Source organism: Geotrypetes seraphini, chromosome 3 (genome assembly GCF_902459505.1).
Source record: "Geotrypetes seraphini chromosome 3, aGeoSer1.1, whole genome shotgun sequence".
In the NCBI taxonomy this organism is placed as follows: Eukaryota; Metazoa; Chordata; class Amphibia; order Gymnophiona; family Dermophiidae; genus Geotrypetes; species Geotrypetes seraphini.
In genome coordinates this window covers 283,174,764-283,201,986 of record NC_047086.1, presented here as the reverse complement: position 1 = coordinate 283,201,986, position 27,223 = coordinate 283,174,764, and the positions used below count along the sequence as shown (strand labels likewise).

At 48.2% G+C, this 27,223-nt stretch overlaps 1 protein-coding gene across 4 annotated transcripts in view; it reads right to left on the bottom strand.

Moving 5' to 3' along the window:
* Positions 1-27,223, bottom strand: part of CAPN9 (calpain 9) — a 158,718-nt gene that overhangs the window by 50,149 nt on the left and 81,346 nt on the right. For all 4 annotated transcript variants that reach the window (XM_033937999.1, XM_033937998.1, XM_033938001.1 and 1 more), the window contains 2 exons: positions 19,695-19,855; positions 4,402-4,562 (listed from right to left, as the gene is read on the bottom strand). In XM_033937999.1, the coding sequence (XP_033793890.1) occupies positions 4,402-4,562; positions 19,695-19,855 (322 nt within the window). The remainder of the gene's footprint in view (positions 1-4,401; positions 4,563-19,694; positions 19,856-27,223) is intronic.

Here is a 27,223-nt window from a genome sequence, read left to right as displayed (position 1 = left end):
AGTAACCAAAGTTGCGACATCAGGCCATTTCACCCATGCAAGGGCTGCATCAGGAATTTAGTGACATTATAAAACGATAACAGAATACAATAAAATCATATTAATAAAAAACAAAAAGATAAAAAACAGCCATCCGTACCATTACATGACCAAAAGATGGCAGTGCTTTACAGTCAAAATCAGCAGCAAAACTGCTTACATTACAGCACTGCCTGTTTTGAACCAGTATTACCTTTTCTAACCCTTTGAATTTATTTTTTAGTTTTAACCTGGCAGTGATGTTATTATACTCCACCTGGGTATGTACTCTCACCTTGGTTTTTCATCTAACCTTTGATGTTACCTTGCTTGTACAATTACCTTTTTGATTATATTCACATTGCTTTTTCATTCTGATTTTATTGATTGTTTTATTGTTTCACTAAACCCCTGATGCAGTTTTGCATAGGCAAAACACGGCCTGTATTGGGTCTTTGTTATATGTACAGACTCTATTCTAAAACAGAGCCTGGGCACCCAGATTCCATTCTAGAATTCTAGTAGAGCCCCGTATCGGCGTGCTTAATGTTTAGGCTACCATAGAAACACCAGCCATATAGCTGGTTTAAGTATGGGTGCTTGAATGCGGTAGGGACAGGACAGTATCCTGAAAGTTACAAGTGTAATTGGGAGTCCTCCCACCCCTATCCATGTGTGCTTCACCCTTAAGTATGCTCCCTTGCAAATACAGGCTATGTAAGTTAAGCGGGTATATGTTAAAGAGTGCTATCTCTTGTGCGAGTACCGTATTTTGAACATTTATGTGTGCAAGGGGCGAATAGATCCAGGCGCTTATAGAATTACCTTAGACCCTAGGTTGGAAGTGAAAAAGTACAGGGCTAGATTCTGTTTATGGTGCAGAAAATTTGGCACTGAAAAAAATGAGAGCGAAGCACTATTCTATAAATAGCACTCTGAGTTGGGCACTGTTTAAAAGATACCATATGGTGTCAGGACCTGCACCCAAAAGGATGAAATCTAAAGTAAATCCTCACCCTATTCCGCAAAAAAAAAATACAATCCGACCAGGAGGAGGACCATCTGGTCACTAATGGAATAAATTTGACAGAATTTTTAGAAGATACTCAAGATGTGATTCAGAATAGATCCACCCTGGTAATAACATGCATAAGTGAGATAGGCAAGACATTAATGATGAAACTTTACTTTAAAAATAGGCTGTGGAGATTTAGTTAGGATTTTTCCTGATGTCTCAAGAGCTACGCAACTAAGGAGAAGGGAATTTTTGAAATTGAGAGCTAGAGTTTTAGCTCTTGAGGCATCATTTTATTTAAAATTTCCTTGTAAATGTCTTGTTCAATTACAAGACATTCAATATGTATTTTGGGACCCCATTCAATTGCAACAATTTTTAATGTCTCGAGAAAAGAAATGAGGTTTGTTGCTTTAATGTTTCATCTCTGAGAAATTGGAGGAATGTCAAAGTCCCCCAAAAATGGAATGGTTAGGATTCGAATGAATCAGGAACCAATTCTTAGTTTTCTTTATATCTTGTGTTAGTTGGTATTAACGTTTGGCTCTCCAACTTAGTCCTTCAATCAATATACTTTCTACTACATCGATCCCACTGGACGCCGCATAAACTCGCTAAATTTTCCAAAGGCGGTTCCAATCTATGCTGGTCCTGTGGAAAATTCGAAGGTACACTGCCGCACATGTTATACCAATGCTCACATATTAAATTGTATTGGGATAAAGTCTGGAGCACCATATCCACCATTCTAAATATTAATGAACCCTTACATCTTAAAATTATTATTCTTGGACAACATGATCTCACTTATTCTATGCCCGAACCCAATGCTCGTTTACTTAACATCTTATTATTCTTGGCTATTAAAAACATCTTGCACTGTTGGAAAGACTTATCTAAGGTAGAATACAATGTATGGTGGAACACGGTATGCATAACCAACAACAAATTTGAAAATGTAATAGCTGAAAAGCATCATTCTATTAGTTCTTTTCTCAAAGTATGGAGACCTGTTCAAATTTATTGTGACTTGGACCGTTGACATAAATTATCTCAATGTAATATTTATAAAATATATAGAGAATGACTTCTTGTCAGTTAATTTAAGTTGCTTGGGATGCTCAGTATGATGCTCATTGGGAACTCTTTTCTATGCTTTACACGTATACTCTCAGCTGAAATTATGGGCTCCTTTTACTAAGCGGGGTTAACGCGTGTGACTTTTCATCACGCGCTAACCCCCACACTGGCCAAAAACTATCGCCTGCTCAAGAGGAGGCGGTAGCGGATAGCGCGTCCCGCGGTTTAGTGTGCGTTAAACCGCTAGCGCGGCTTAGTAAAAGGAGCCCCATATGTACTGGCCCTGCTGGATTTGGTTGGCATGAGACACTGGTTGCATTGACTTATAATTAATACTATCTTCCCGCTTATTAACTGTGATATGTACAACTAGTCTGTTTCATGTTTAGGTTATCTTTTGTATATTTGCATATTTATAATAATTATTTGAATACTTTGTATATTTATTTTGAAAAATAAAATATTTATGAAAATAAAAAAAGAATCACACTACTCAACACCTAAGTTTTAGGTGCCATTTATAGAATCGAGGCCTCAGTGCACATCATTCCAGTGCAGTCGTTAGAAGAGAGATCTGTTCTTCCTGATGCAGCAACTAAGGCGAAACAAGGATTCTCTTGTTGAATTGAATCTCACCGGGACTTTGGGCAGCTGATGGCTTTATCTTGGAATATAACCTTCGTTTGAACTGCTACAGTGAGGCACTGCACTGCACAGTATGGCGATATGAACGCTCAGTGAAGCTAAGTTATAATTTTTCTTCCAGTTGCATTGGTTTTTGAATATTTTCCTGAATGCCTTTTTTGTAATACTGCCGTCCCTAGGGTTTTTTGACTTACCTCTTTAATAAGAATTTTCCCTGATGTTGGGTGTTCCTTAAAATTTTCCAAGCATTGAATTTGAGCCCAGTTTTGAGCTAGAGAGTTTTGTTCCCCCTGTTAGAGGGAGTTTTTTCTCCCTGGCTTTGTTTTCCGGAGTGGACCATTGATAGTTGTGAATTTCTCCCTTATTGAGTCTTTGTACTCCAGGAGTTCTATCCTCTGGATTTTGAGGTCCTTTGTTAAAAATTTTGCTTGTTCTGGAGCACTCTACATTAAGGTCAGACACTAATTTTTTGTTATTGATTACTAGTTAATACGGGTGCCTTCACTCAAACCTTTGTGTGGCCTAACTTGAGGTAACATTTTGAGAATTATCCACTAATTGGTTGCAATGCTACTGTCCAGAGCTGAAATGATATTGAATAAAGCGACTTTAAAAAAAAACCTGCAGCAGTTTGTATGGTTTTTCTTTCCATATGCGCCTATGCCAACACATCTATCTACCTGTCTTGGCAAACTTCCTCATTTTTTTTAATCTCTGTTTTTGGCCTGTTATGAAACATCCCTTGCATTTGCTGCTTCTTTGTGGAATCTGAAGTACCACATAGCATTTCCATTAATGTAGATGTGTCTTGAGCTTGCAGCGGTTGGGAAGCAAGGATCCATGCCCCTTTGTGTTTAGGGAAAAAAATGTTCAGGATATTCTATATTTAAACTGCCATCTACATTTTAGGGATATGCTGTTATTTAAAACAAAATATCCCATGTTATTAATAAGAGAGGGAACAGTAAGGAGGCACTGATTAGTGGAACGTGCCATTGTTTATAATACCACTCGTAAATCCATTTTCTCGTTCCTCCAACACTATGGAATGCTCTGCCTATTTACCTCAGACAGCAAGATTCTATTTCAAAAATTAGATTGGAATTAAAAACATTTCTATTTAAAGACATTTACAGTTGTTAGGACTTAGAAGGACTTTGATTTGAAGTATTCTTTTTTTCTTTTCTCCCTCCTTCTCTATTTTTCCCCTCCTCAACTTTCCTTTCCATAGATTGTATTTCTCCCCCTCTTCCCCTTTTGTTTCAGTAATAAGTCTTTCTATGTATATAATATGTTCACTTGTACTGTTAAATTATTTTTAAAACATTTTACTGTACACCGCCTAGATTTTTTTAGATAGGTGATCTATCAAAATCTAATAAACTTGTTTTTCCTTGTTAGGAAAAAAAGACAAACATAATTTTGTGCTTTCTCATTTGCTGATAATATTGCTCACTCTTTTCCAGATAATGGATGCACACATGCATGAACCATTATACTGTACATGTGTGAACCACTGCACATGCGCATGCCACTGGGGAAAGAGTGTGCACACGCTCAACATAGCTCCTGTAACAAATAAATGTCTGGAAATGACACAGGAAACAAAACAAAACTTTTCCAGCTGCACATGGACAACAAACCTGATAAATACAATATCCTATGGTTAACAGGTCAGCTCCCACTTTCCTGAGCTTCCGTCGATTCTTCTGCATCAGGGCTGCTATGAAGGTGCACTCGTTTGTCTGCCCGTCATCCTGCCCTTTCAGATTCAGCTTGATCTGTGGATTCGTCCAAAACGTTTCTGCCAACAGAAGTATTAGAAAGCATTTTTCGTCTCTTTTGCTTGCAGTCAAAAGGAATGGAGGCAGAGGGAGTAGGATTCGCATGTAGAAAGTGCATTGGGGCCATTTCTTTCCTTTGGAGATTTTAGCAGGGGCATTAGGAAAATAATTTTATAAAGAGGTGGCCACTTTAAGCTTGAAAGTAGGTACCTAGTTTTCTTTATATAACACTAGTGTATGAAGCTTAACCTTTCGACCTGGTAGACCATGACATCCTTCTACAAACTCTAGACTCAATAGGAATCTCAGGCAAGGTACTATCATAGGAGTATGTGGTACAGTGGATGGAGCTACAGCCTCAGCACCCTGGGGTTGTGGGTTCAAACCCCGTGCTGCTCTTGGTGATCCTGAGCAAGTCACTCAGTCCTCCATGGCCCAAGGTACGTTAGATAGATTGTGAGCCCACCGGGACAGAGATGGAAAATGCTCGAGTACCTGATTGTAGAACCGCTTAGATAACCTTGATAGGCGGTATATAAAAACCTATGAAACTTGGTTTAAAGGCTTCCTACAATTCAGAACTTACAAAGTTAAAACAAACAAAGAAAAATCAGAATCATGGTCCAACCCCTGCGGAGTACCCCAAGGATCGCCTTTATCTCCCACTCTCTTCAACCTATACATTGTTTCCCTCAGCTCCTACCTAGACAAACAAGGCCTAACCTCCTCCCCTTCGACCAACCAGCGCCCACCATGATAGGCACAATACACAAAATACTTGAAAAAGTAGCAACATGGATGACAGAACACAAACTAAAATTTAACCCTTGTGACAATCCTGCAACCCCGAGGCTTGTCACGGAGAGATTTGGGAGGAATTACAAGCCCAGATACAGGAGGGCGAACCAAGTCAGAGCCCGGGGGAGTAAGTCAGCTGACTATCTTGTGAACCCAGTAGGAGAAAGGGAAGCAGGTCCAGAAAGCTGGGACTGCTCTGATAATGTCTGGAGGTCAAACGGTAAAGATTGGCCTGATGGGTTTGCAGAGGCTGTGAAGCAGAAGGCAGCACAGCAGGGAGCCTGGAGAATGGTTCAAGCCAAGGGAAGAAAACTTTCTCCCCTGCCGGAAAAGGGGAGTGGTTTCTTCCCTCAGCTTAAACGGAGACTCTCTAATGAACTAGGAAGGAGAGCAGGAACAGGGCAGAAAGGAACCAGCAGATTCCCCAGGACAGGAGCAGAGCCGGAGCCAGAAGCCCAGCATGAAGCTGAACTAGCCTGGAAACAGCCAATGCCCCTTTCTCTGACTGATTGGGACATGAAAGAGGAACAGGTTAGAAACTCTCCTTTGGATTCATGTATGCCTGAACCAATGTTGATAGGAGAAAGCTATACCTCAGGTGAAACCCAGAGTGAGCCGATGGAGATTTCCTGAGGAAAAGGTGAGGGCTGGGAAAATGGGAGCCCGAGACCGCGTGTCGACGGGCGTAAAGTAACACGGGGCTGGTAGAGCCCTCGTGTTGCCCGTTGGCTGGGGGGTAGGCAAGTTAGGGTAGTCGGGGGAAGGGCATTAGGGGACAGGCAGGGATAGGCTGGAGAGCCTGTCAATTGAGGAAGTTCAAATTCATTGGTGGAGTGGCGCGGGGGAGAGGGGTTAAAGCCGGCACGCTGGAGGACTCGACTCCTCCTGAGGTCCTCCAGGGCGGTTTTTTCTCCTCCGTGAATTTTTTCGGGTCGCGTGCGTTGGAGAATTGCCATGGCTGCTCGCAGGGAGTCGGAGTCGGCTTCGGATGAGGAAGTGGAGGTCTCACTGTTAGCTGGTACCTCGCTGGTTGAAGACCCACCCGAACAGGTTGGTAACAGTGGGGTTGTTAGGCCAGAGCGGCGATCCAAAGCAGAGGCGTTGTCAGCCATTGCGATCGCCGGCTCCAGCTTCGGTTTGCGTGGGAGGGCTTCCGTCGGAACTGTGGGGCCTTGCACTGGGTCACAGCCCAAAAAGAAAAAGGGGAAGTCGGGCGGGAGGAGTTCTGCCGGGCCGGTTGGCTGCAGCTCAGGCACTTCCGGTGCTTTATTTGTGGAGACTGGGCAGCCTAGGGAGGGGAGCTCCGGAGGGGTGTCTGCTTCTCAGGCTGACGTTGGGGGGCTGGTGGTAGCTGGTGGGTCTGCTGGGGGTGGTGAGGCCTTCTTGGTGGGTAGGACTGAGGAGCGAGGCGGGGCGTTGGGCGCAGCGGTGGAAGGGGTGCGGCCGCAGACATCATCGGGTGGGGGGCAGGGCCCCTATCCTCCCGGTTTCCCAGGTCCATGGGGCGCTCCGTGGGGTTTTCCTCAATGGTGGGCGGGTCCGGAAGATTGGGGGTCGGGTTCCTCTTGTTCCCCTTGGGGGGGGCAGTGGTTACCCAGGTGGTCTGGGGGCTTGTGGGTTTGGAGGGCCTGGTTGGCAGATGCCTGCGGGAGGTTTTCCGGGTTCGGCTTCTGGCTCTGCTTTATTTTCTCAGGTTTCGTCGGCGCCTGAGCACCCCTACAGCACCGAAGCGGCGTGGAGTCATCCATCCAGCACGGTTGGTGGCACGTCGGAGCTGCAGCGGAGTGGCGGAGCTGAGGCGACGGCAGCATGCGACCAGGAGACGGCGAGGGTAACTGCTGGCGGTGGCGCTGCGTGTTCTTTTGCTTCAGTGGGGGCTGCTGGCGGCGGTGCCTCTGTCTCTACACCCGGATCCACTGCGGAGGCCGGTTCTGCTGCTGGTGGCGTGTCGGCCTTGGAGACCGGCGCGGGACCCTCTACATCGGGTAATGTGGCGCCTGCGGTGGTTGCTGGGGGAAGAAAGCCAGGAAACGGGGGAGGGATAGACGGAGGCGGCGGAGGGGGTCGTCTTCTTCGGGGTCTTCCTCATCTTCTTCCTCTTCTTCTTCTTCTGGGCCTGTTACTGGTGGGGTGAGTTGTTCGGTGGCGGGCGGAAGTGGGGTGCCGCCGGTGGTGACGCGGGGTGCTCCGGCGTTAGTAGCGTTGACGGAACTCTGGGAGAAGGTTCCGCGGGCGTTGCGGCGTAAGATTCGGCATCGCTCTTGTTTGGACATCTTTCAGCTTATGGAGGGCAGAGTTCATAGACGTGGTCGGAAAAAATCGAAGCGTGGGGCTAGTGAGTCTAAGCATGTGCCGGTCGCTCGGTCCATATTTAATTGGGTGCGTTCCTTTTTGCGGCTGGCTAGTGTTTGGGGGCGTGCGCATCCTGTGGACTATGGTCTGTTGTTGGCTTATGCTGACTCGGTGCTGGATGCTTATCAGCGTTTTGGGGGTTGGTCGTGGCTTAACTACGACGAGGCTTTTAGAGACAAAATGGAGGAAAATAATCACATGTCGTGGGGCACTCAGGATGTTAACTTGTGGCTCACACATATGTCTGCCAAGCCTACGAGTGTGCCTCCGGTAGGTGGCCGCGTCCCGCAGGGGAGCGCGGGGGGGGGGGGGTGTCGGCCCTTTCGGGCAGGGGTCGGGGCGGGGGCAGGAGTTGGAGGGGGAACTGACCTTTGTTGGAGATTTAACAAGTCCAGCTGCCCATTCCCGGATTGTAGGTTCCGACATGTCTGTTCTCACTGTGGACAGCCGCAAGTGCTCCAAGCGTCAGGCAGGAGGTCCGGCCGGTGCGGGCAAATGAGGGTTTGGCTGGGCGGTTGCCCACTCCTATCCGGGTGGGGGCCTTGCGGCTGTGGTTGCGTCGTTATGGCAAGGTTCGGGCGGCGGGGATATTGGAACGTGGTTTTTCTTTTGGTTTTGAGATACCTTTTCGGGGAGCGATTTCGGTTACGCGGGTGCGCAATGCGGTTTCTGTTTCTCAATTGTCTGAGGTGGTTCGTGCCAAGTTGCGGGAGGAACTTAGTTTCGGTCGGATTGCGGGGCCTTTCAGGGAGCGCCCTTTCCCGGAGATGATGGTATCGCCACTGGCGGTGATCCCTAAAAAGGAGCCGGGCAAGTTTCGGTTGATCCACAACCTGTCGAGACCGGTTGGCGCCTCGGTGAATGATGGTATTCCACACGACCTGTGTTCGGTGCGTTATTCGTCGGTAGATTGTGCCTTGCAATTCATTCTCAGGGCTGGTAGGGGTGCTTTGTTAGCAAAAGTTGATATTGAATCTGCTTTTCGCTTGTTACCCATTCACCCGTGGTCTTATCCGCTTCTCGGTTTTCGTTTTGAAGGCGCTTATTTCTATGACCGTTGTTTACCTATGGGCTGTTCCATATCTTGCGCCTATTTCGAACTCTTCAGCTCCTTTTTGCATTGGGTTGCGGTACGGCTGGCGGGCTTGGATTCGGTGGTGCATTATTTGGACGATTTTCTGTTCATTGGTGCTGGGGGTTCTAGGGATTGCGCTAGGTTGAAGGAGGTTTTTGAGAGATTGACTGAGGATTTTGGTATCCCCTTGGCCCGGGAGAAGTCAGAAGGTCCGGTGACCTCCCTTGTGTTTCTGGGTATTGAATTGGATACGGAGGCTTTGGTGACGCGCCTTCCTGCGACCAAGGTGCACCAATTGCTTGGTTTTATTGAGCTCGTGTTGTCCTCGCAGAAGACTACATTGCAGGCGGTACAGTCGCTGCTGGGTTCTCTTAATTTCGCGTGTAGGGTTTTGCCCATGGGTAGAGCTTTTTCTCGCCGTTTGGCTGCGGCCACAGCGGGGGTGCGAGACAAGAAACATTTTTTGAGGCTCCCTGCTGGTGTGCGGGCGGACCTCCAGATGTGGGTTTGTTTTTTGTGGGATTTTAATGGCACCTTGCCTATGCAGGCGCCGTCCATGTCCAATGGAGATTTGGAATTGTACTCTGATGCTGCGGGTGGCGTTGGTTTTGGCCTGTATTGTAGGGGTGCTTGGTGCGCTGAACGGTGGCCTGCGGATTGGGTTGAGGGGGGTCTTACCAAAAACGTCACTCTTTTGGAATTATTCCCCTTGGTGGTTGCCTGTGAATTGTGGCCTGACCGTTTGCGTGATTGCAAAGTTGTTTTTTGAGGTGGTTAACAGACAGGCTGCGCGCTGTTTAGCTGTTAATGGGCTGATACGGGCATTAGTGTTGCGCTGCTTACGGCTCAACTTGTTTATTAGAGCGCGTCATGTCCCTGGGCTACAGAATGGAATTGCTGATGCTTTGTCCCGTTTCAATTTTCAGCAGTTTTGTCGGCTGGCGCCGGAGGCAGAGGAGGAAGGTACTGTGATGCCGGAGCATTTGTGGCGCCTGGACGTGAAGGAGTTTGGGAGATGCTCCGCCTGTTGGTAGCTCCTGCTACGTGGTCCCGGTATTCGCCTGGGTTTCGGGTAGTAGCGCTCTTTTTGTCTGGTAGGGGTTGGTCCCCAGGGGATGTGGCCGAGTCCTTCCTTGAGGACTTTGTGCTGGATGCTTTCAGAGCTGGGGTTTCACGGGGGGTGGTGCGTGGGCGTTTGGCGGGTTTTTCCTTTTTCTGCCGGGCTCTTGGTTGGGCGTGCCCTTCGTCCAGTTTCATGCTGCAGCATTTGATCCGGGCTATGGGTAGAGCAGTGCCTGGGAGGGGGGACACAAGATTGCCGATTCGGCATGAGCTGCTGGTGCGCTTGCTTCAGGTGTTGCCGGAGATTGCTAGTTCTCCTTTCGAGGCCTGTTTGTTTCGGGCTGCCTATTCGTTGGCCTTTTTTGGTGCGTTTCGAGTGGGCGAGCTGTTGGTCAGTGCCGCTGATGGGGCCAGGGGTAGGGGGTTATTGGTGCAGCATATGCGGCTGGGCTTTCAGTCGGTCCATATTTATGTGGTCAGTTCTAAAACTGATCAAGAGGGTTGGGGTCAGTGGGTTTTGCTTCGGCGTGTCGAGGGGTGTGTCTCTTGTCCCATTGAGCTGATGGGAGCTTATTTGGCGGTACGTTGTGGGGCGTCTCAGGTCCTGTTTGTACATGCGGATGGGGCTCCTTTGTCTCAGTTCCAATTCCTGGCTGTTTTGCGGCGGGCCTTGGCGAGATGCGGCATGGAGCCTGGGCGGTTTGGGACGCACTCTTTCCGGATTGGGGCGGCGACGAGTGCTAGCGCAGCTGGTTTGCCGGAGGCTGGCATTCAACGGCTCGGGCGATGGGTTTCTGGGGCTTTTAGGGGTTATATTAGGCCTGGGGACGAAACCTCAGGGGCTGACGTAGAGCCTCAGGGCCAGTGAGCGGGAGATTTTGGGTGGTGCAGATCGGGCGGGTATGTTGTGAGTTTCTATGCTGAGTTTGTTGTTTTGCTTTTCAGATGGCAGCTGGAGCGGTTATTCAGTTTGGATTATTGGCCATTCGTTTGTTCATTGGGCCGGCGAACGAGCAGCTATCCGCCCAGGGGGACGTCATCTTGGGCTGGGTCATCGTGGAGTTCGTGTGTCCTGGTGGGGTCAACGCGGCTTGAGGTGGCGTCATCTGTTGCCGCTGTTAGCGGATCAACGCCAGCGTCCGCATCATCCGGACATCATATTATTGCATTTGAGGCGTAATGATATTGATGATTTGACTGGCCGTCAGCTCATCAATGTGATCAAAGATGACTTGCGGGTAGTGTTTCAATGGTTCCCTAGGGCTAGAGTAGTGTGGTCGGACGTTATTCCCCGGCCCCGGTGTTTAGCGTCTAGACGATGGACCAGAGGCCTGGGGAAGTTTAATTGGCAGGTTGGTAAATGGGTGGTGGAGTTAGGGGGTGGTCAGATACTGCATGACTGGGTAGATGTCACTTGTGCGGGTCTGTATCATAGGGATAGAGTACACCTGTCCGATATCGGTTGGGATCTCCTGTTGGATGATTTCTCCGTTGGTTGTGAACGGGTTCTGGGGTTGGGCGCGTAGTCGCAGCTCGGTTTATTGGGGGGGGCCTGTAAGGTTACAGGCCTGTGGCGGATTCCCGAGCTACAGGGTCAGGAGGCTCATCAGGTGATGAGCGTTGGGACGGCAGGGAGCCGTACCCGGTGGGGTCAGGTGACCCGGAAAAGGGGGGCAATAGGGACATGCCGCCCCTCTGACTCTTGCTGTAGTGGCGGGGTTGAGGGAATAAGAAATTAAGACACTCGGTAGCTCGGGGTCTGGTTTATACAATATTCATTATGTTAATGAAGTTAAGATTTGTTATATGTTTGGTTAATAAACTGAGCTGCGGCTAATTATACCAAAATAAAGACTCTTTAGTGTTTTTTGAGTATAAAGATGATGGATAAAGAAGGGGCAGGGGGTTATGTGTAAATATGTATATATGTGTGGGCAGACAACGGGGTCTATCCAGATCCCGCTGTTAACGTTTTTCTGCCTACTATTTCTCTGCTGACCTGCTGGAACGTGGGAAAAGCTAACAGGATGTTAAAGTGGTGTAAACTGCCAGGTTGTGTTCCTGTATGCTGGATGTGAGAAAAGCATTACAGCTGATAGGAGGTGTTTAGCCTAGCTTACTTAAGCAAACGCTGTGCAGGGAATTTGCCTAAGGTGTCTTTGATTCAGGATACCAGTCACATTAACAAACTGAGGGAGGTAACTGAACTCCGTGTGCTTTTTGAACTAGACAGCTGCACGGGAACGGGGACGACGGGAATCCCGCGGGACCCGCGGGCATCCCGCGGGTTCCCCCTTCGGGTCACGGGGATCCCGTGGGGACGCCCCCTAGGGTCGCGGGAATCCCATGTGGACGCCCCCTAGGGTCTCGGGGATCCCGTGGGGACGCCTCCGAGGGTCGCGGGGTTCCTGCGGGGGCTGGATGTACTAAGTCGCGCGGCTTTTCTCCCTACCTGCTCTGCTTGCAGCACAGAGCTGAACGGAAGTCTTCCCGACGTCAGCGCTGACGTCGGAGGGGAGGGAGGGCTTAAACAAAGCCCTCCTCCGACGTCAGCGCTGACGTCGGGAAGACTTCCGTTCGGCTCTGTGCTGCAGGCAGGGTAGTTAAGGAGGAGTAGCCTCGCGGCTCGAGTGGCTACCAAGGGAGGGGGGCGGTCCGCCCCGCCTGCAGCACAGCCGGCCAGGTCCCCTTACTTTTGTGGCGCTTTCCCGACCGACCGACCGACAACAGCCCCGGTCTGACAAACCTCCCTGCCCTTAACCGCGAATCTAAATTACCTTCTTACAGCCGCTGTAAGATGGGGATGGGGACGGGTGAGACTTTGGCGGGGACGGGTGGGATTTCTGTCCCCGCGCAACTCTCTATTTTGAACTGGATAAAGCTCCAACTAAAAGGACTGTTCTGTTTGACCTGCATTATCTCCTGCAGTACAAACGTAGGAAAATTGTTGCCAAATAAACAGGTTCTACAAGACTGCTTAGAATAAGAGAACCTGGAACTTTGAGGGCAGTTAGCCCCTTTAATTAATGCACTCTGGTGAAGGAAAATGCTTGTACTATGAGGCATTTAGGAAGTCCAGAGTAGTGGGAATTATATTTTTGATTTTGAATGAACTTTTTCCTGTGTGCAAAATTTATGTTACTGGTGAAACCGGTCTTGCTTGAGGTTGCCAAGGCCAGTGGCCCAATAAAAGCTATGATTTATTATTGAAGCCATTCTGATTGCTGGAGTTTTCTGTGCCAAGAACACACCACATCTAGCCCAGGAAAACCATAGGAGTATCCAGCCTGCAAGGTAGCCCTACTTTAAAGGGGCTCATGCCAGGTGTTGGAAGTGTGTCACTGCCTAGCGTTGGAAAACCGCTCGGCCAGAGACTAGGTGGTGACACCCTGACAAACCAAACTTCATCCTCCTAGAAAATAGCAAAACTCCAACCTTAACAAACCTAATAATAAACTCGGTCTCATACCCCATTCAACCTATACTAAAATGCCTTGGAATACTGATTGACAGAGGCTGTACCATATAACCACAAATCAACAAAATAATAAAAACATCATTCACAACTATGAGAAACCTAAGGTGAGTGCCCCCTTCCTCCCGAACCTATTGGCAGGACTTTGCCAGGCCTGCGGTAAGACCTGGTGGTCCAGCAGTGGACCGGGACAGAAGGGATTCCTTCCGTTTCCTACCCCGGCTGACTTTAAACAACTTTTATCTCCCTCCTGCCCCTCCACATAACTGTTAAGGCCCCGGTGATCCAGCAGTGAACCATGGCAGAAACAATCTTCCTTCGCTCCTGCCCATGAAGAGCCATTAGCTAATTGGCTGCTGGGAGTTCTCGTGGTCCCGCGGATCCAGTGGATCTCCCAGATGTACCAGAATCCTTGCCAGCTCTCCGCCATCGAAATTCTGCTAGTTGCTCTTGAATCGCCTGAAAACTTGAGCCACTGTCAAGGACCTCTGGAATTTCAATCGATTCTTTCTGTGGGAGTGCACGTGCATCTGCAATGGAGGTAACTCTCTTGTGCACTCCACTGATGGTAATCAAAAGGCCAAAAGGGAAGGTCAAACGATATCTCAAATTGGTCTTAGAAAGTGCTTTGGTCACTTCTCCGAATGCTCTGCGCTTCTGAAAGGTGCTGGCCACCAGATCTTGGTAGAGCTCAATCGTGCAGCCATTGCACTTGAGGGGGTCCTTTCTCATGCGCTGTGTGCAAGAAGTGCTCCTTTGAGAGCAAAGATCTGTACACAGACCACAATATTTTTAGGTCTGTCGTCGTTACACGGTCCAAGAGTGCGATGTGCCTGTTCTATTCCAGCATACAAATTGTCTTGAGCTGTCAGCCAGCGCACCAAATTGGTCACCACCTCTTGAAGATCCCAAAAAGGAGCAATGTCTGGAAAATCCTGTACTCAAAAATTGCGCCGCATTCTATTCTTGAGATCCTCAACCTTGTTGACCAATTCCTGCAGCTGTACGGACATGCTCGACACTCTGCTGGGCATCCACTGCTGTCTCCGCACAGGTGTGAAAACGGGATTCAACCATATCAATTCTGGAGCCCAGTTCCGCCAGATCTGATTTGATCTCTTTCATCGCCACCGCTGGTATCTCTGTTTTTACTTCTGCGATCCAGGTACCCATATCCTCCTTGGTTAGGGGCTCCCCGCTAGCACACTCCATCTGCACCACAGGCTGCTGCCCTTCACCAGATTCCAACTTCACCAGTGCCCCAGCAGCCAAATCTGCTTCCACATGGTTGCTGTTGCCTCAAACGATCTACATATCGGCCCTCTAACTTCTCCACCTCACTCTTCTTTTTAGACACCATGGTTCACTGGTGACATGATTCAGCAACAGGATTCTGCAGTCTCCGTCGTTCAAAGAATATTTTATAAAATTACTCAGAGATGTGAAACTCTGAAAGGAAGGCTACAAAACCTCCCTTGGGTAAAGAGTTTACCTTCCAGTCATTGTTATTCTATGAAAATGGTGGTCTGAATCGCAAGAAGTTATCTTTTTGACTCCCCAGCTAAGATGTTTATTTGCAAGTCACGCAATTATGCTATTCCAGCACTAGTATTAACTTGGATTCAATTTGAACCAGCTTACATCGGGTCCCCTGAAGCAGGGAATGAAACGGGGCCACGTTGGGACCCCCTCATTCCTGTTTAACAGCTAAGTGGATTTTTTCATCAAGTATGCAGTGACGTTTGCATGATATTAACAACAAGAACAAACCAGTTATTTTGAACTTTTGAAACAGTTGAACTTTTTAGCCTTTCCAGGTTGTGATCAAAAACATTTTCATAGAATAACAATGACTGGAAGGTAAACTCTTTACCCAAGGGAGGTTTTGTAGCCTTCCTTTCAGAGTTTCACATCTCTGAGTAATTTTATAAAATATTTCTTGATCACCCTTCAAAGGCTTGTCTATATTTACATGGTCAGTTATATGTCTTTTGGATTTTGACTCTTTCTGACGTAGTGTTTGTCGAATAATATCCCTGAACGTAATTCAGTAATTGTCTCCGTCTTTCAGGCAGGTAAAAATCACTCCTTTTTAACATGGGTTAGTGTGGCTACAGGCGGAGCCCAAGAGTCTGGCAGCCATCTATGCTGGTGACGTCACTTCCTTGTGTTCTATCTCCTTTTTATATGTTGTTGCCAGCAGCCTAGTTCCACCCTGGTTAAGGTGGAACCCATCTTTGCTGAATAGGCTCCCCCTTCCCCAGTATGTCGCCCAGTTCCTAACAAATCTAAAACCCTCCTCCCTGCACTATTGCCTCATCCACACTTTGAGACTACAGAGCTCTGCCTATCTCTTGGGTCCTGTGCATGGAACAGGGAGCATTTCTAAATATGCTACCCTGGAGGTTCTGTCCTGACACCATCTGGTGACCCCACCCATGATGTGCCTGGCTAAAATAAAGATCCACAAAACAAGACTGGAGGTGTTCTGCTCTAATGGAAAAGAAAAAAAAAACCGTCAAAGCTCAGCAGTTTTCCACATTAGGAGCAAATCTTGATTTCAATGGATAATGCGATTTGCATGCTATCCATGCTACCCTTTAGTACAATGGTTTTACTGTGGAGTTTTTCATCCTAAAACCCTAACTGTACCAGGAGCAAAGTTAGCATTGGAAATCTAAAAGAAACTATCATGCTAAAAGATGGCACAGCTTGTTATTTCTGTGCCCATGTCTGTTGGATGTTAGTTTATCATGCTTCCTTAAACAGCCCTGAAGACCAGAGTGGTGCAATAATAAATGTTAATTAAGTTAAACTGCATTAAAAATTAAATCATTCTTTATTACCAGCTCAGTGAGTAACCATATCTCCAATTATACGAGGAAAGAATTAGAAATAGCATGCTTTATCTCTGCTGTAAAGCCTGTAAAATGGATTTCAATCACAAATACTTCTTGAAAGGTCAACAATATGTTTGCTTCACATCTGATTCTTTGACAGACTAAACTAGATTTATTTATCAGAACAGTTAAGGAGATGTATTAGTTTGTCTTGATAAATTTTCTGAATGTTTTCAGAATGTTTTAGTCAGCTATAGTTGTCAGTATGTTGGAGAGGTGGTGATATAGTTTTGTTGCTTGCGTTGCTAGCAGGCTGTTGTACATCTTCTTGTGCTGTGTGCCTTTGATTGGGGAGTGAATAAATGGGATCTGAGTACTCCTAAGTTTGGTTGATTTGTTCCGGTTTAGGCGATTGTTTAGCTAGGTAGGGCGGTGCCGTTCATTGCTTTGTATAATAGACAGTAAAATTTGAATAGTATTCGTGCTTGTGTAGGGAGCCAGTGTGTGTCTAGGTATGTGGTGATGATGTGGTCATATTTGCTTAAAGAGTAGATTAGTATGAGACTAGGACTAGAGCAGTGGTCTCAAACTCAAACCCTTTGCGGGGCCACATTTTGGATTTGTAGGTACTTGGAGGGCTGCAGAAAAAATAGTTAATGCCTTATTAAAGAAATGACAATTTTGCATGAGGTAAAACTCTTTATAGTTTATAAAACTTTCCTTTAACAGTCAAAAGGAAAGATATATAAACTATAAAGAGTTTTACCTCATGCAAAATTGTCATTTCTTTAATACGACATTAACTATTTTTTCTGCGGCCCTCCAAGTACTCTATTTTTTTCTGCAGCACTCACATTTAAAGTTCAATATCTTTTCTTTCTCAAAACTGGCACATTTCAATCACTAAATTGAAAATAAAATAATTTTCCTACCTTTGTTTGGTAATTTCATCAGTCTCTGGTTGCACTTTATTCTTCTGACTGTGCATCCAATACTTCTTCCCTTCTTTCAGCCTCCTGTATGCTTCCTCTCCTCCAGACCTCATTCCCTCCCCCAACTTTTTCTTTCTTTCTCTGTCTGTCTTTCTCTGATTCCGTGCCCCATTTTTTGCTTTGTTTCTGGTTCCCTGTCCCCCCTCCTTCTTTCTTCCTTCCTCCGTGCCCCATATTTTGCTTTTTTTTCTGGCTCCCTGTCCCCACCCCACCTTCTTTCTTTCTTTCTTCCTTCCTTCCTGCCCTCCCCCATACCACCGTCGCCGCGGAATAGGCTGCTGCTGCTGCCACTATCGGGAACAGGCCATCTCCCTGCTTCTCTTCTGCACGGGGCCGACCAACTCTCACTGCCTGATGTCAATTCTAAAGTAGAGAGCTGAACGGGAATGATGGGAATCCCGCGGGACCTGCGGGTTCCCCCTTCGGGTCACGGGGATCCCATGGGGATGCCCCCTAGGGTCGCGGGAATCCCGTGGGGACGCCTCCGAGGATCGCGGGGTTCCTGCGGGGCTGGATGTACTAAGTCGTGCGGCTTTTCTCCCTACCTGCTCTGCTTGCAGCACAGAGCCGAACGGAAGTCTTCCCGACATCAGCGCTGACGTCGGGAAGACTTCCGTTCGGTTCTGTGCTGCAGGCAGGGCAGGTAAGGAGAAGGAGAGTAGAGTAGCCTCGCGGCTCGAGTGGCTACCAAGGGAGGGGGGCGGTCCACCCCGGTGCAGCACAGCCGGCCAGGTCCCCTTACTTTTGTGGCGCTTCCCCAACCGACCGACAATAGCCCCGGTCCGACAAACCTCCCTGCCCTTAACCGCGAATCTAAATTACCTTCTTACAGCAGCTGTAAGAAGGAAATTTAGATTCACGGTTAAGGGCAGGGAGGTTTGTCAGACCGGTGCTGTTGTCGGTCGGTCGGGGAAGCGCCACAAAAGTAAGGGGACCTGGCCGGCTGTGCTGCACCCGGGGCGGGAGAGAAGGAGGGGGGAGAAGGACGCTGAAAGCACTGGGGAAGACAAAGGGGTGGAGAAGGACGCTGTGAGGACATGGGGAAGACGAGGGGAGGGGGTGGAGAAGGACACTGAAAGGCCATGGGGAAGACAGAGAGGGAGAAGGACGCTGAAAGGACATGGGGAAGACAGAGGGGGGAGAAGGACACTGAAAGGACATGGGGAAGACAGAGGGGGGAGAAGGACACTGAAAGCACATGTGGAAGACAGAGGGGGGAGAAGGATGCTGACAGGACATGGGGAAGATGGGGGGGAGAAGGACGCTGAAAGGAAATGGGGAAGAGAGAGTGGGGAGAAGACGCTGGCAGGGAAGAAGACAGAGATGCCAGACTATGGGGGGAGCGGATGGAAGAAGATGGGTGCCAGACCAATTTGGAAGGGGGGAGAAAGGGAGAAGCACAGTAACAGAACAAATGGAAGATGCAGAAGGAAGAGAGACAGTGGATGGAAGGAACTGAATGAGAACATGAGGAAAGCAGAAACCAGGCAACAAAGGTAGGAAAATAATTCTATTTCTTTTTTTTTTTTTTTTTTTGCTTCAGGATAAAGTAGTATATTAGTTGTGTTGATAAAAATTTATAAACAAAAGAGGCTCTGGTAGAAACCCGTTTACAAAGTATGTATTCTTCCCAATTAATATTTCCAAATTAATAAAGTTTTTTTGCTTATTTGTAAATGGGTTTCTACCAGAGCCTTTAATTCAGTAGCATAATTAAATGAAATAACTATTTCTGAAGTTTATATGGACGGGCGGAGATGGAGGGGATTCCTCACGGGGACGGGTAGGGATGGAGGGATTCCTCACGGGGACGGGTGGGATTCCTAACGGGGACGGGTGGGGACGGGTGGGACTTTGGCAGGGACGGGTGGGATTTCTGTCCCCGCGCAACTCTCTATTCTAAAGTCGGAAAGGACGTTCCGGGCAGCCAGGCAGCGATTGGCTAGCCAGAACGTCTTCTCGATGTCAGAATTGACGTTGGGCCGCCAGAGTTGGTCGGCCCTGCAGGGAAGAGAACAGTGGACCGCCCCCCTCTTGGTACACCACTGGAGCAGCAGCATGTCTGGCCGGCTCGTTCGTTCAAAGCCACGGGTGGCAGCTCCTTGCGAGATCCGCACCTGCATCTGAAGCCTCTCTGATGTTGTGACATCAGAGAGGCTTCCGATGCAGGAGTGGATAGCGCAAGGAGCTGCCAACCCGCGGCTTTGAGCGAATGAGCCGGCTGCTGCTCCAAAAGGAAGAGAATGTTGGCCTTCAGACCGCGGGCCGCAAATAAAACCTGGAGAGCCACATGCGGCCCACAGGCCGCGTATTTGAGACCGCTGGACTAGAGGCATACGATGAAGCCACCAAGTAGTAGATTTAAAACAACCCAGAGAAAAGATTTATTTATCAGAACAGTTCTGCATTCCTGCTAATTCTACTCCTACTCTTTCCAAATGAGTGGGGTCTACAAAGTTTGAAAGGTCTCCACAGTCAGTCAGAAAGGGATATGAGAACTCACACTTACTGTATAGAGAGAAAAAAAACCAAGAGCCATATAAAATAAATTTGTTTACCCAAAAAGTTTCTACAGCCCCCAGCTGTAGAACCTCGGACCCAGCTCCCTTCATGGACCGTTACTTCCCATTTGCGTTTGGTATTGTCATCAAGGGCATCAGGTGTTAAATTACAGATCTCAACTTTGTCAAAATACTCGCTGAAATCCTCAAATGTCATCCTAAGCAAAGTAAAAGAAAACTTTAGCACCAATGCCAAGTAAATAGTAAAAGTTTTGATGCTTTCATCTCTAGGTTCCTTTCCTACTTCTACAGCTTAACTTTCTTATCCTGTATAAGGTTGTAACAATATTCATTATATGCATAATCTTTGATGCTTCCTAGCATGATAAAGAGGGCGGAACACTAATAATTGTGACTTGAGAACAGATAAAGGCCAAAAGACCCATCCAGTCTGCCCATTCACAGCATCAACTATCTTCTCCTTTCCCTATGAGATCCCACATGCCCATCCCATGCTTTCTTGAATTCAGACACAGTATTTGTCTCCATCACCTCTACTGGGAGACTATTCCATGCTTCTATCACCCTTTCTGTAAAAAAGAATTTCCTTAGATAACTCCTGAGCCTATCACCTCAATTTTAATATATGCCCCCTCATTCCAGTTTTCCTTCGTTTGAAAAAGACTCACCTCCTGTACATTAATAAGAACATAAGAATTACCGCTGCTGGGTCAGACCAGTGGTCCCATCATGCCCAGCAGTCCGCTCACGTGGCGGCCCTCTGGTCAAAGACCAGCGCCCTAACTGAGACTAGCCCTACCAGCATATATCCTTGTTCAGCAGGAACTTGTCTAACTTTGTCCTGAATCCCTGGAGGTTGTTTTCCTCTCTCACCTTTCTTCTAGAGTCCGACACAATCTAGTATGGCAGGCACACACCACGAATGAGGCTGCTGCTGCCCTAATTCCCAAAGCCTCAAATTGCCTTTTCAGAACCACATCTACCCTTGATCTTGTGTTTCTTTTAAAATTACTTCTCCCTTACTAGGGAGAGAATTACTTTTAGTAACTAGTGCTACCAACAAAACCATTTTCAGCTGAACAAAGAGCTGCTGAAATTCAGGAGCCATGGGATACAGCTTGGACTTAGTCTTTGCCACCCATAAAGAGCCTTTCTGGTGCCTCTTAATTCTCTGTGACCAGCATAGGATGTGAGGGGAAAAATATGATCTGAGTCTTTAGAGTTCCTCATCACAGACCACTGAGGTCTGCAAAGATTCCAGGTTTAACTCCCACAGAGAGTCAGTAATAATCTAAATCAAACCTTTCAGTTTGAAGAGATGGCATATCATCAGATCATCCTCCTGCCTGAAACCCCAAATCTCCCAAAAGGGAAGAATCACTGTGAGGCAGCAAAGGCATGGACTCTCACCCCCAGCCTACCCAATCCTTTTCAGACTAGTCCTCTGGTACCTGATTAGCAACCTCCTTGGGGGGAAAGGGGGAGTGCACTCTTTAAGGAAAATACCTCTTGCAAAGCCAGTGACGCACTCTCAGGTGTCATTACAGAACCCAACATATTACATAGGCTTTTCACATAAGACTCACAAAATTTGGGGTAGCACCCTCAGCAGAAAGCCCAGAGGACCCCTTCTCAGACTCTACGGCAGGGGTGTCAGAGTCCCTCCTTAAGGGCCACAATCCAGTCGGGTTTTCAGGATTTCCCCAATGAATATACATGAGATCTATTTGCATGCACTGCTTTCATTGTATGCTAATAGATTTCATGCATATTCATTGGGGAAATCCTGACTGGATTGCGGCCCTCGAGGAGGGACTTTGATATCCCTGCTCTACGGCGTCCACATATATGTGTTTCACCAAATCACCAAAAATGGCCTGGGGGAGCTTCACCCAATTCCAAAAAATTGCCAAAAGGATTTTTTTTAGAGATGGGGGGGAGTCTACAGCTAGACCCAGAAATCACAAAAAACAATTTTGGGACCCCCTCGATTTTCCCATAGACTTACATAGGCTGTACTCAGAATCTATGCTGCTACACTACTGGTGCTTGTGCCTGCTTCAGCTCATACTGTAGTTGGTATCTGAAGAAGATCTGCCTCAATAACAATACTCATACAGCTGCGAACTTCGGGCTGCCAGTCAGACTGAAGTCTGACAAAGACCTCAGACCTCCCCAGGAATCTACTCACTGCAATGGAAGGAGGAAAATGCAGCTTGCATCTGCCAAAGCATGTCTTGGGCCTGTGCTCAAGCTCCCAATAAATCAAGGTGTGAGCCTAGCTTTGAGGGGAATGGTCCCCGAGCTCCAAAAGTGAAAATGCAGGCTGGCTAAACAGATTCTCAGACAGTATGCCCTGTTAGTTGCACATTCCAATGAAAGAGTCTGTGTCTTCTCCCAGGCCTTAGAACTGCTGGGGGGTCCTCTGAGCACTGCAAGCCTCCACAATTCGGTGAAAACCCAAAAATAAAAAAATTCTACTCAGAGAAGAACAGAAAGACACCTTCTCAACTCGCTTCCATAAGGGAAAACTGAGGAGACTGGGAACAGCTCATTGGGGAAGGAGCCAGAGCTGAAAGATGTGAGTGACATCCTTCTGCAAGAAACTCATGGTTTTGGGGATAGAACCTACTTGTCAGGACGTCCTTCTGGGGAAAGAGCAAGCTCTACCGGCGGGACGGCCTGCACCTGAGCACAGCGGGAACCAGACTACTGGCAGCCAATGTGAGGAAGGAGATCGAGAGAGCTTTAAACTGAGGAGAGGGGGAAAGCCGACAGCTGATCTCATGTTGACGCTTCGGACAACAGTATCCAGAACAGATGCTGAATGGGCTGACTGCAGGGAGGAAGCAGAGGGACCGGAAGATCTCAAAATCAGACAGCGAGGGAAACATCAGGTAAAGGGAGCTTGCTGGGAGAAGACTAAGGGGCATGGGGACACAGGGGGACTGGGTGGCATGAGGGCGAAAGACGAGAGTAATATAGAGGTACCACAAGGCGAGGGGGATCAAACAGAGGCTCAAGGGGTGATAGCCCAGGAGGGGGCCGGAAGGGCTAGAAATCCCAGAGGAAAAGCAGGGAAGTGGGGTGGCAGGAATGTGGGGAAACTGAAAGCTAAGAGGGTAAAGGCTGAGGGCAAAGCAGAAGCGCAGAGAGCGGGAAAACTGCCAGAAATCCAAGGGCAAGTGGCCCAGATAAATGCAGAGGTGGAAGAAAAACGACGGGACCTGCGGTGCTTATACGCAAATGCAAGAAGCCTCACGGCCAAGATGGGTGAACTAGAAGTCGTGGCCAGGGAGGAGGACCTGGATATAATTGGAATTGTAGAAACCTGGTGGACAGAGGAAAACCAATGGGATGTAGCGCTGCCGGGGTACAAGCTCTATAGGAGGGACAGGACCCACAAGAAGGGGGGAGGCATAGCACTATATATAAAGGACTCTATCCACTCGATCGGGATGGATATGGCAACGAAGACAGAGGGGCTGGAATCGCTATGGGCCAAATTACCGAGAAACAAGGGTGCGGCCATAAAACTGGGGCTGTACTATCGACCACCTGGCATGCCAGAGGGAGTCGGACATGACTTGGAAGCGGAATTGAGACAGGAGTGCAGGACTGGAAGTGTAACAGTGATGGGGGACTTCAACTACCCGGGGATAGATTGGAGTACGGGTCACTCCAACTGCACTAGGGAGACAGGATTTGTAGAAGCGGTGAAAGACTGCTTCATGGAGCAACTAGTCAAAGAACCGACGCGAGGGGGTGCTACTCTTGACCTCATCCTAAACGGATTAGGGGGGCCAGCGAGAGGGGTAGAAGTGGGAGGACCACTAGGCAACAGTGATCACAACATGATTAGATTCACACTAGAAAGAGGGACACCCGTGGTTAGGAGGACTGCAACAACTGCGCTGAACTTCAAGAAAGGGAACTATGCTGCTATGAGGGAAATGGTGGGGAGGAAGCTCAGAAACATCTTTAGGATGGAGACTGTGGGAAGCGCCTGGACCCTATTCAGGGACACCCTGCAGAAAGCGCAGAGAATGTACGTTCCCAATTTCAGGAAAGGCTGCAAGAACAAACGATCAAAGGACCCGGTTTGGATGTCAACAGAAGTAAAAAGGGCGATAAAGGACAAAAAAGTATCTTTCCGGAGGTGGAAAAAGGACCCAACAGAGGAAAATCACCAGACGCATAGGAAATGCCAAAAGGAATGCCACCGAGAGGTAAAAAAAGCAAAGGGGAAATACGAAGAGGGGCTGGCCAGGGAGACGAAAAACTTCAAGGCATTCTTCAGTTACGTTAAGGGAAAGCGACCAGCGAGAGAGGAGGTGGGGCCGTTGGACGATGGGGACAGGAAGGGAGTGATTAAGGAGGATAAAGAGGTAGCTGAGAGGTTGAACACGTTCTTCTCGTCGGTTTTCACGAGCGAAGACACAACTAATATACCGGACTCAGAGGAGCTCATGAGTGGGGAACAGGCTGAAAAATTAGAGCACATAGAGGTAAGTAAGGAGGATGTCCTCAAACAGATAGACAGATTAAAATGTGGCAAATCACCGGGCCCGGACGGGATCCACCCAAGGGTTCTGAAGGAACTAAGACAGGAAATAGCGGGCACAATCCAACATGTTTGCAACCTATCCTTGAAAACTGGTGAGGTACCAGAGGACTGGAAAGTGGCAAATGTCACACCTATCTTCAAGAAGGGATCGAGGGGTGACCCCGGGAACTACAGGGAAGATGGTGGAAGCTATGATCAAGGACGGCATTTGCGAGCACATCGAGAGGAATGGCCTACTGAGAACAAGCCAGCACGGATTCTGCAAGGGAAGATCATGCCTAACGAACCTTCTGTACTTCTTTGAGGGAATAAGCAGTCGGGTGGACAATGGGGAGCCCATAGACATCATTTACCTCGATTTTCAAAAGGCTTTCGACAAGGTGCCACATGAAAGGCTACTTAAGAAGCTGTGGAGCCACGGGGTGGGAGGGGATGTGCACAGATGGATCAAGCACTGGTTGTCAGGTAGACTGCAGAGGGTCGGAGTAAAGGGTCAATATTCTGACTGGCGGGGAGTCACGAGCGGTGTGCCACAGGGATCGGTGCTGGGGCCGTTACTCTTTAATATATTCATCAATGACCTGGAAAGGGAGGTAAAGTGTGAGGTTATAAAATTCGCAGACGATACCAAACTGTGCGGCAGAGTTAGGACCAGGGAGGAGTGTGAGGACCTGCAAAGGGACCTGGACAAGCTGGAAGACTGGGCAAACAAATGGCAAATGCGCTTCAACATGGACAAATGCAAGGTCATGCATATAGGGAAAAAGAACCCGCTGTTCAGCTATAAATTGGGGGGGGTATTGTTGGGAGACAGCAGACTCGAGAGAGACTTGGGTGTGCTGGTGGATGCATCACTGAAGCCATCTGCACAGTGCGCGGCAGCCTCGAAAAAAGCCAACAGGATGCTGGGCATCATAAAGAAGGGCATAACAACCAGAACACAGGAAGTCATCATGCCACTGTATCGAGCGATGGTGCGCCCACATCTGGAATACTGCGTTCAGTATTGGTCGCCGCACCTCAAGAAGGACATGGCGGTACTTGAAAGAGTCCAAAGGAGAGCAACGAGAATGGTAAGAGGGCTGGAACACTGCCCATACGCCGAGAGGCTGGATAGGCTGGGGCTCTTCTCTCTGGAGAAAAGGAGGCTCAGGGGAGATATGATAGAAACCTTCAAGATCATGAGGGGCATAGAGAGGGTGGATAGGGACAGATTCTTCAGACTGAAGGGGACAGCTAATACGAGGGGGCATTCTGAGAAACTGAAGGGAGATAGGTTCAAAACAAACGCAAGGAAGTTTTTTTTCACCCAGAGGGTCGTGGACACTTGGAATGCATTACCGGAGGAAGTGATCAGGCAGAGTACGGTCCAGGGATTCAAACAGGGATTGGACGGATTCCTGAGGGATAAAGGGATCATGGGATACTGAAGGAGGAGCTGGGATGTAACACAAGTATAGAAAGTTAACCAGGTAATGAGTAAAAACCAACCAGGTCGTGCATGTGAAAGACCGGAGGGCTAGGGCTTCGATAGGAAGGCAGGACTTAAATGGGAAGCCAAGGTGGCAAGGGAGCCCCTTCTGATGATTCTGACAGGTCGTGACCTGTTTGGGCCGCCGCGGGAGCGGACTGCTGGGCAGGATGGACCTGTGGTCTGACCCGGCGGAGGCACTGCTTATGTTCTTATGCTTATGTTCTTATGTTCTTAAGTTCCTTTTGCACAGGAAGTTCCACTTAGGGGCAAAGAATGGAAATTTAGAAAGGACGTCCAGGTCAGTACATCACTGGTGGTGCTAGTAATTTACAACAGGAACTCCTGACATGTTTTAGGTGGTGCTAAGGAGAGGCCAAATATGGATCTCCAACCCTGTTTCAGAAGGAGAAGAGGTTTCTATGCCCAAAAAGTTGGACATTGGCATTTAGATCTGCTTTACCAGACATCTAGGTGTCAGGAAAGAGTTCTGCTTGATCAGGACTCCACTAGATGGATAAAGGGAGTTTGCCTTTTAATCCCCCAGTAGTTGCCATCTCCTTCCCCCCCCACCCATCTAAGAAAGCAAAACTGGCAAAGGATATTGGGCTTTATGACAGCTTCAGAACATATGGACATTCGTGGTACTAAAACGGCTTGGGTGGTAGAGTTTCTGCAGTCTCTGGGATGGGTAATCAAATTGTCCAAGAGCCGGATTCCCTCCAAGTCTTGGGGTTGATGGCGGCTTCTCTAGACATGGTGAGGTGCGCTCAGGCCCACATGCGTCCACTTCAGTACACTCTTCTTTGGAGGTGGTCGCCTCAGAGGCACAGTCTGGATAATCCTGTTCTGCTTCTGGGCTTGGCTCAGCGCAGTCTTCATTGGTGGCTCCAGACCGCCCATCTTGTGCAAGGGGCATCTGGACCAGCCGCAGTGAACAGTCTTCTTGGTTGGGAAGCTCAGTGTCTAGGTCATTCAGCTCAGGGCACCTGGTCCACGGAGGAGGCTTCTTGGTCGATCAATGTCTTAGAGACCAGAGCCATCTGTCTGGTGCTGTTAGCCTTCCAGTTCTTTCTGATGGGCAAGTCAGTCAAGGTTCTTTCGGAAAATGCCACGGCGGTAGCCTATGTCAATCATCAGGGGGGCACCAGAAGCACTTTGGTGGCTCAGGAGGCGGCTCTGCTCATAGTCTGGGTGGAGTCTCATCTTCAGGACATATCAGCCTCCCACATAGCTGGAGTGGAGAATGTTTAAGTGGACTTCCTAAGTCATCACGTGCTATATTCCAGAGAGTGGTGTCTAAGCCCCGTGGTAATCTTGGGGTCAGCCCCTCATGGACTTGATGGCCACAAGTGTCAATACCAAAACACCCCCCGCTTCTTCAGTCATTGCAGAGATGGTCAGGCCGAGGGCCAGGATGCTCTGGTTCAACTAGGGCTAATGGAGGGGCTGTTGTATGTGTTTCTTCCTTGGCCATTAGTGGGCAGAGTTCTTCTCCACATAGTTCGACATCCGGGTGGTTCCGGA